The sequence below is a fragment of the Dermacentor andersoni genome, unplaced genomic scaffold (assembly GCF_023375885.2).
Source record: "Dermacentor andersoni unplaced genomic scaffold, qqDerAnde1_hic_scaffold ctg00000033.1, whole genome shotgun sequence".
Classification (NCBI taxonomy): domain Eukaryota; kingdom Metazoa; phylum Arthropoda; class Arachnida; order Ixodida; family Ixodidae; genus Dermacentor; species Dermacentor andersoni.
The window spans coordinates 4,495,425-4,505,429 of NW_027314755.1; the positions used below are offsets into that span (position 1 = coordinate 4,495,425).

Genomic DNA, 10,005 nt, shown 5'->3' on the forward strand with positions numbered 1-10,005 from the left:
GGCTGCACAGAACGCCGGCATGATCGGCCTTCATGTTCAATTGATGCTGCGCACGTCAACTACCACTCCTACACACACACAAATAAAGGAATGTAGGGTCGAGCAAAGCAGATTAGGACGGCACGCACGCAGAAATAAGCCCGGTCAGGCACGGTGGCGTAGACTGCGAAAGAGCGGAAAACCAGTGTTGACGTCACTAAGCCGCGGTTTCCGGTCTCCGCTCGCATCGTCAGCGTCAGCAGCAGCGCGCGGCGCTCGACAGGGAGCGGAGCTACAGCGCAAATTTAACCAACGATTGCGTCACTCCTAAGTGAAAAATCCCCCCCAAAATTTTACTTTCATGGTTTATAAGGTTCCCGCATCCGTATATGAGCGTCTTATTGAATTCGACAGACTCTTCAGCTTCCTTTCAACACAAAGCAGCCCAAGGACAGCCCGAAATGCTGCCCATAGTGCAATCATGACTGCACTCACCAACTTGTTCTGAGGAGGGGAGTGCTGATGCCTGAAAGGTGCAATATCTCTGCTATTGCTCATAGCAGGCAGCCCCTCAGGGCAGCGTGTTATGCGTCAGCATGCGTTAGGTGTGTAGCGACACCACGAAACTAAGCACATGTGGTTCGGAACCTGCCGCGATCAGCCATGCGCGTCTTCACCGGGTCGAGGGAAAAGGACAGCCTCAGGCATAGCCAATACGGGGTGTTTGGACCTGTATGGAGTCCCGGTGGATGCGCTTATGAAAATGACTGTTGAAATGTTGATGGCATATAGTTGACGAATTGTTGACTCAATAGCCTTTCAACAATACCTCAACAATTATTGAAACCACAGAGCAATAATTCAACAGTAAGGTTGTTGGGCAGTTCACAACAAAAAAGTCGTTCACTCAATTCTGTTGGTATACTGTTGAATAGTATTGAGTATTATTGAGCCATTGTTGAGTAGTTTTCAACAATAAAGTCGTTGACTAAATTCTCTTAATATATTGTTGAATAGTATTGAGTATTATTGAGCCATTGTTGAGTAATTTCCAACAATAAAGTCGTTGACTAAATTGCGTTGATATATTGTAGAATAGTATTGAGTATTGTTGAGCCAATGTTGAGTAGTTTTCAACATTAAAGTCGTTGACTAAATTCTCTTGACTTATTGTTGAATAACATTGAGTCACGAGCAATATTGAGTTTCGAAGTACATGTGAAAAACACACGCACATGTATGTGTGCGTCTTTCGCACATATATGTTGCTTTACTGATCACTTGATCGCCATTGCATATATACAGGGTGTTGTTTCACGTTAGTTGAACCATAGACGTATATACACGTGTTTCAGCTAATTTTACTCAGAGTTTAAAAATATGCCGATGCACCGTAAGACGATCCGACCAAATGCAGGTTGCTCACTCTTGTATGTGCCACCCTATTCTTGTATTTTTCTTAAGTAGTTAATTATACAAGAAAATTAGTCATCATAAAGAGTCAGTTTTGTGGCTGGCCGATGTGCGCATGGGCGTCTTTCGTCAGCGTCAAAGCAACAGATGACAATAAGGTAAATTAGGGGGCTTTGCAATTTCTGCTGTCGTCTTAGAGGGTTAGAGGGTTTCTTTCACCTCGTTGATTTTTAGCATCGCTCAACACGGCTCGATGGCTCCAAGCAAGAACGCGGTTTCGTAACATTCTCGATATTTAAGTTTCCGCGATTGTTCCGGGCGCCAAATCCGTCATCGGAAAGCGTCGGCATTGTAAAATAAAGTGTCGGTTGCAAAGGTGGTAGCACTCTAGAGGAGTAGGTTTTTCCTGTAACCAGCTCCATCATCCCAAATTTGGGCTCCTTACAGAAAAGATTAACTAATCAAGTGCCCTCCCGATCTGTTGTCTCGCAGAGTTCCTGAAGAAACCAGAGAAGCAGCGTGGCAACAGCGAGAGAACCAGGCTACCAACAGAATGCAAGAGTGCCACGTGTGTCGGTTCGGTTTCACCGACGCGGAGGCCTTTCAAAAACACGCCGCTGACCACTCGCTTGGGAAAAACCACAACTGTCCCGAGTGTGGCAAACTGTTTAAGAGCCGTTGGAATCTCACGAGGCATTTAGGTACGCATGGCGAACCGTCCTTTGAGTGCCGCGTGTGCGGCAAAAAATATTACACCAAAGGTGGCCGCACGAGGCACATGCTTTCATGCCGCGTTGGCGCACAGGACTGAGAAGCCGTCGACGGGTCTCCTTAACAGGGCAGCACCCGCCACGAAATTGGTCGATCAGGTCCGGAAGCACCGTCGCACCTGACGGTGGATTCGGCATCGCTACAGCCGTATATTCACCCGGGAGGAGTGCCTTCTCTGGATGTCACCCTCGCACCAAGATCCATCATGTGCCTTCGGAGAAGAACTTGCGGTCTGGGCCTCAACAGTTCTAGCTGTGAGCTAACTTGCTGACAAACAAAACTGGGCTAATCTTATTTCTTCTGACTAGGGCTGAAGAAGGCCTGCGAATAAAGTTCTTACAGTGGTTATCTCGAGGAATACTGTCCGCCAGCTCTGTGGTTTCCTTCGAAGAATGCATCCTTTTTTCGCATTCCTCCAGCCATGGTTAAAATAAATTTGTCTCCTGGATTGAACAAAATAGGGAGATATCTTTCTTGGAAAACATGGTAGTAAGGATATTTATAGTAGAGTTCTTAACAGTGAAGCTGAGTAAAGTCCCGCCCTAATATTCTTGAGCCTTGCTGGTAACGTTATGATTAGTTTTAGTGGCCTGCATTGTACAAACAAAACTGTTAAAAATGGTCCATATTTGTTCAATGGTGGAAGCTCAAGACTCTGCCCGGTGAAAGGGGATAGTCAAAGCTGAAGAACAGCTACAATAGGTGGCTTCGCTCAGGCATGTAACTAATTATCAAATAAATCATTGCAGTGGCTAATTATTGGACATTAATGACGATGCTTTACTGCCATCCCTTTTATAACGGAGTGGATACAGCCAACTATCTCGTCAAGCAGGCTATAGCCTGCTTGATTGATCAGGTGTACTGTACATCCTTTTATTACAGTGTTCTTGTACAAATCTCTGCAATCCTCTTTTTTTTCTCAGCGCTTCTCTGTCTGCCTTCTATCGCTACGTAGACTTGCAACGAATCAGGTCGTATCAATTTCTTTCCTGCTTTTCTTACACTAATACTCTTAACGTCTTTTCGTTATCGCGATTGCTGAGCGGTTGGTGCTTCCAGACATATTAAACTGAAGCGCTTTTGGAAGGTTTGTGTTACCTCCGGGTCTCGCCGAATAAATCCTTTCGCATGCCATTAGGAGGTGGCGAGTGGGCTCCGAATATATGCTGCAGCATTCACATGTCTTGTCTTGTTGCAAATATTTGCTCCGTACGTTTTTTGTTCCTTGACAACGAGCTCGAGCCTCAAGAATTGCAAGCCCTTTTGTGTTATCCAACATGTTTTCTTCCAAATTTCTTTCTGCCCGTTCCTCTAAATGTCATTGGTATGTTTATTTACATTCTTTCCGGCCAAGTTGGTGTCTCTTTCTCTCTTGAGTGGCTGCGGTGTTCAGCTGCTAAGCGTTAGGGCGCAGGATCGAATCCCGGTTACGGCGGCCGTATTTTGACGGAGGCGAAATGCGAAACCACCCGCGTACTTAGATTTACTTACACGTTGAGGAAACCCAGGTGGTCTCGAATTCCATAGTCCCTCATTACGGCTTACTTCATAATCAGATAGTGGCTATGGCACGTAAAACCACATTATTTTTTTTATGGTGTCTCTATTTCTGGCTCTCTGTCATGGCTCCCACTTGTCGATTTACACTTTAAGTTACACGTTAGTTGGTTGCGAAGTTTCTCAAACTCTTCCTCCATTTTGTCTTCACGCATTTTTAAGTACCGATAGTTGAGCATTATTTTACAGTGCACTCCGCGGTGGCGTTGAGGCGAGCGCCATTTCGAGGCGTCGCGATTGGTCCGCCTATTGGGAAAGGGAACACCCATTCTGCAGCCGCGGTCACGAAACCGGGTGAGGTTGGTAAAGAAAAAAAATTCGCATAAAAATTTAAGCAGGTAATAGACTCGGCGAAATAAGAAAAAGAACTCGGTGGTGCAATTTACCCCCCCCCCTCTCCCTCCGTTTCAAACGCACGCTCATAGCATCCATCCATCCATCCATCCATCGATACAACCATACTAAACGTGCAGAGGCACGTCCGAGTACTTCTGAAAGAAAGAAATACCGGGCGAGTGTGGAAAATATTTTCAATAAGCAGGGAGAGTTTGACCTAAGGTAATATTCTTTAGCCTTCTACTCTGCTCCTAAGCGACTGAACCGGAGAAAAGACCAAGAAGGGTATAAGTAATGATATAGAGAATAGGTACAGTAAGGTGCGACCGGGGTTGTTGGAGAAGTATGGAAGAGGCCTTTGCCCTGCAGTGGGCGTAACCAGGCTGATGATGATGATGATGAAGGTGCGATTATGGAAGTATGCCAGTTCTTGCCCATAGGGCACTTTCAGAGTTTTGAATGTAGGCTGTGTTAACAAAAAATTATAAAACAGCCCTGATGGCTCATAAAATGTGACCGTGAATGGAACGCATTGGCGTGTTTCATTGAAGTGAATCTTCCTTTGCGTGCACACCCGGGTTAGGCTTAGTTGCTTCTCTGTCGTCTGCTCGGTCGGCGACTGTGTGGGTGAGTATATTTGTGAATAGATATACGAAGGTTATGTGAGCGCCCAATAAAACGGCCAAGGGTTAAAACGGCCACGAAAGGTAGACATTGCTTAGTTTGCGGCCACTGTTTAACAAGTGTCGACTCTCGCACTGTTTCGTTCTATACTTGTCTATAAATAAATAAATAAATAAGTAAATAAATAAATAAATAAATAAATGATGCGGCATATATAGTCGTTCTATCCTGATTGATAAAGTAGTGGCGATAACCTATTCTCTTTAGTGCGTATATATATATATATATATATATATATATATATATATATATATATATATATAAAATTATTGTAATTTATTGTCGTGCTACAACGCGCACAGACGACAGGGAGACTTTCTTCAAGAACAGGAGGACAACCTGTTCATAAACAAACAGAACAGAGACACGTCTTGTTCGTCCTCGCCCAATCTCACTGACGCCACAGACTGAGTCCTTTAATACCCCCGTCGTCGTTGTCGTCTGCGTAGACTAAACGCGTCACTTGTCCCTCTCTAAGAGAGCATCGCCCGGATAAGAGACCAGAAATCTTACCTGAGAAACAAAGGATCCCTGGCACAGTTTGTTTGAACGCGTTCAGCTTCATGTGAACAACGTGCGCGAGTTCAGGATGGTGCGTGCGGTGCCGCATTGGGACCATTGGGAATGACCTCGTGCTTGACATCACCGAGTCGCCGTAATACTCGATATGGTCCGTAGTATCGTCTTAACAGTTTCTCGGAGAGGCCTCGTTTCCGTACAGGTGTCCAAATGCACACCCTGTCGCCGACTTCGTAGGTGACAATTCAACGGTGAAGATCATAGCGGCCTGCGTAGTAGTCTTGCTGCTGGCAGATCATCAAGCGTGCGAGGTGCCGAGCCACTTCTGCGCGTTGCGTAACCACATCAGCGTTCGTGTCACTGTTATCAAAGTCATGTGGAAACATCGCAGCCAACATCGTTCGTAGATGCCGTCCGTGAACAAGGGCGAACGGAGTCATGCGCGTCGTCTCTTCTTTTTGTTCCTTGTTTGTCCGTGTTATGCGTAGAGATGACATCAGGTAGGATGTCGTTGTACCAATTTTTATGTTTAATATCCAAGTACACTGAAAGCCTGCCTTCAATTGTTTTGTTAGGCACTCTGGTAATCGGTTGGTTTGTTGATGGTAGGCGGCTGACTTCCTATGAGCCGTTCCACTTAGAAGCAAGACGTGATCTAATAGTGCAGCCGTGAATGCGGTTACTTGGTCTGTTATTACGACGGTTGGTGCGTCGTGTCGCAGCACAACGTGCTCAATGAAAAAGCGCGCCACCTCGGCTGCTGAGGCTAATAACATTGCTGAGGCTAATAAATGGACTTTAATGACGATGCTTTACTCCCATTCCCTGAAGAATGCCTGCGAATAAATTTATTGCACTGGTTATTTTGAGCTCTGTGGTTGGTTTCTTCTATCTCTCCATTCCACTGGGTTTCTTTTTTTATCCCCCTAACCCTTCCCCCTGTGAAGGGTAGCCAACCGGAACTACCTCTGGTTAACCTCCCTGCCTTTCGCTGCATTATGTTATCTCTCTCTCTTTGAAGAATGTACCCGTTCTTCGCTTTAGCAGTCTCACCAGCTTTACCAGTCGGTTTGGCTGGGGCATGTTAATAATGATGGCTTATAATGGACTTTAAGGATGATGTGGTATTGGCATCCCCTATAAAACGGCGTCGAGGCAGTCACCTAGCCTGCTTGGTCGGATCAGGTGTACTGTACGTGCTATAATTCCAGCGTTTCTATATCAATCTCGATAATCCTTTCTTTTTTTATCAAAGATTCTCTGTCTGCCTTGTATCGCTACCTAGACATGCAATGAATCAGGTCGTATCACGTTTTTTTTCCCTGCTTTTCATACACAAATACTCTTAATTTCTCTTGCTTATCGCGATTGCTGAGCGGTTGATGTTTCCAGCCACATTAAATTGAAGAGCTTTTGGAAGGTTTACGTTACCCCTAGGCCTCATTGAATAAATCCTTTCAGATGCCATAAGGAGGTGGCGAGTGGTCTCTGAAATTATGCTGCAGCATTCACATGTCTCATCTTGTTGCGAATATTTATTCCGGAATGCTTTTGTTCCTAGGCAACCAGCTCGAGCCTCAAATATAGCAAGCCCCTACCCTTGTTGTTACCCAACAGCTTTTGCTTCCAAATTTCATTCCTCCCGTTCCTGTAAAAGTCCCTTGTCTTTTTTTTCATTCTTTACAGCCAATTCAGTGTCTCTTTCTCTCTTGAGTGGCTACGGTGTTGAGCTGCTAGGCGTCAGGTTGCGGGATCGTAATCCGGCCACGGCGGCCGTATTTTGATGGAGGCGAAATGCGACAACACCCGTGTTCTTAGATTTATGTGCACGTTAAGGAAACCCAGGTGGTCTCAATTTTCAGAATCCCTTATTACGGCATGCCTCGTAATCATTTAGTGGTTACGGCACGTAAAACTGCATTACTTTTTTAGGTTTCTTTCCTTTCCGATGACTAACGCTTGTCTATTTAGTTTTTATTACCCGTTACTTGGTTGCCAACTTTCTGAACCTCTTTCTCCATTCAGTGTCCATGGACTTTTGAGTACAGATAGTTGTGCATACTTTTGAAGTGCACTCTGCGGTTGCGCTGAGGTGAGCGCCAGCTCGAGGTGTTGTGACTGGTCCGCCTACTGGGAAAGTGAGCAGCCAGGCTGCAGCTTTGGGTCACGATACGGGGCGAGGTTAGCAAAGAAAACAGCTTCGCATAAAAAAAAACAATGTAAAGTAGGTAATACACTCGGCAAAATCAGACAAGGAACTCGGTGTCGCAATTAAACCCCGCCCGCGTTTCACAGCGCACGCTCATAGCATCCATCCATCCATCCATCTATCCATCCATCCATCGATACAACCTCACTATGCCTGCAGAGGCACGTCTGAGTATTTCTGAAACAAATACCAGGTGAGAGTTCAGAATTTTTTCAACAAACAGAGCTCGACCTAAGGTGACATCCTTTAGCCTTCTACCCTGTTCAAAGGCAAGGGAATTGGAGGAAAGGAAAAGAAAAGGTATAAATAACGATGATGAGAATAGGTACAGTAGGTTCTATTATGACAGTATACGACTTGGTGCCCATATGGCCCTTTCAGATTCTCTAATAGAGGCTGTGTTAGTAAAAAATTCTGAAACAGCTTTGATGGCTCGTTAAATGTGACCGCGGGTGGCAGGCATTGGCGTCTACCTTGGCACCGTTTAATAGCTGGTCTTTGAGTAAATATGCACTGCAGAAACTAAAAGAACGGAAGGAAATGAGAGGATCGTAGTCATCGGAAGCGCAGATATATGGGTATAATATGGGGATAGAGGTTTTAAATATGAAAGGAAGATGGAGATCAAATGTTCGAAATTGTAGATGCCGATGAATGTAAAAAAACCCGAATAAATAAAGCAGACTAGGTGACAATTTCGCTCCAGCTTGTTTCAGAGAGGATATTAAGGACCTCAACATTATTACTGCCATTGCTCGCGTCCTCTTTGCGTTCTGAGAAATATTAGTGATATCGGTGTGCTCGTTCCCTTCTTTTCTCTCGTACAAACTTTTTGGCTGATTGTTATTTTCTTTTAATTTCAAATGAGGCTAAACTATAGTACAGCACTCAGAGAGTTCGAGTTTTTCGAAGAATTTATGTGGTACCCAGTGGTCACAAAGTAAAGAATTTTTGCTTTTCGCGGCCATTCTCATCATAAGCTAAGCATTAGCCTGACGCTTAAGTATAGCGATATATCGATTTGCCCATATATCATCCGCCTCGCGTGATTCCACCGGATTAAAAAAATGTATGTGTCGATAAAATTGCATAAACAGGCCTGGATTGCCGCCTAATCCGGTGACCAGAACCGGTAACGCATTGCCTCACCATAGCAGGATTGCCCACCTTGGCGCAGTACTTGGCCACAACCTCCTATATGAATACAACAATTTAACCCCGGCGCTCAGTCCCCAGCAGCTGCGAAGCAATTGACCACGGCGGCGGTCAGACCTGTGACGCTGCAGAGGGTGCTAAGAATCCCTGGTTTTAGACAGGCTGCCATTGGAATCTGAACCTGGCAACGTTTAACGCTAGAACGTCATCTAGTGAGGCGAGTCTAGCAGTCCTATTGGAGGAATTAGAGGGCAGTAAATGGGATATAATAAAGCTTCTTGAAGTTAGGAGGTCGAAAGAAGCGTATACAGTGCTCCAATGCGAGCACGCCCTGTACTACCGGGGCTTAGCGGAGAGACGAGTACTAGGAGTCGGATTCCTGATTAATAAGGATATAGATGGCAACATACAGGAATTCTATAGCATTAAGGAGAGGGTGGCAGCTCTTGTTGTGAAACTTAAGAGGTACAAATTGAAGGTCATACAAGTCTACGCTCCTGCATCCAGTCATTATGACCAGGAAGTCGAAAGCTTTTTTGAAGACGTGGAATCGGCGATGGGTAAAGTCAAAACAAAATACACTATACTGATGGACGACTTCTATGCCAGGGTAGGCAAGAAGCAGGCTGGAGACAAGTCGGTGGGGGAATATGACATAGGCTCTAGGAATAGCAGGGGAAAGTTATTAGTAGAGTATGCAGAATAATATGCGGATAATGAATACCATCTTCTGCAAGCGGGATAGCCGAAAGTGGACGTTGAGGAGCCCAAATGGCGAGACTAGAAATGAAATAGACTTTATACTCTGCGCTGACCCTGGCTTCATATACGATGGGGACGTGCTCGGCAAGGTGCGCTGCCGTGACCATATGATGGTAAGAACTTGAATTAGCCTAGACTTGAGGAGGAAACGGAAGAAACTGGTACGTAAGAAGCCGATCAATGAGTTAGCGGTGAGAGGGAAAATAGAGGAATTACGGATCAAGCTACAGAGCAGGTCTTCGGCTTTAACTCAGGAGGAGGACTTTATTGTTGCAGCAATGAGTGACAATCTCATGGGCATCATAAAAGAGTGTGCAATAGTTAGTCAGTGGTAACTCCATTAGACAGGATGCCAGTAAGCTACAGCAGGAGACGAAAGATCTGATCAAAGAACGCCAATGTATGAAAGCCTCTAATCCTACAGCTAGATTAGGCTTGACAGAACTTTCCAAGTTAATCAACAAGCGTAAGTCAGCTGACATAAGGAAGTATAACATGAATAGAATTGAACATGCTCTCAGGAACGAAGGAAGCCTAAAAACAGTGAAGAAGAAACTAGGAGGCAGGTGGGCGCCCACGTTGCGCCCACCTCCCTCTCACTCCCCTTCCACCAGTGC

The 10,005-nt window shown here is 45.2% G+C and overlaps 1 protein-coding gene across 1 annotated transcript in view; it reads left to right on the forward strand.

Annotated features, from left to right (window-relative positions):
• The window catches only part of LOC129381422 (uncharacterized), a 44,895-nt gene extending 42,374 nt beyond the window's left edge, over positions 1–2,521 (forward strand). The window contains exon 10 of the mRNA XM_055064281.2: positions 1,885–2,521. Within this exon, the coding sequence (XP_054920256.1) occupies positions 1,885–2,203 (319 nt within the window). The 3' untranslated portion in view covers positions 2,204–2,521. The remainder of the gene's footprint in view (positions 1–1,884) is intronic.
• Positions 2,522–10,005: the final 7,484 nt, after the last annotated feature.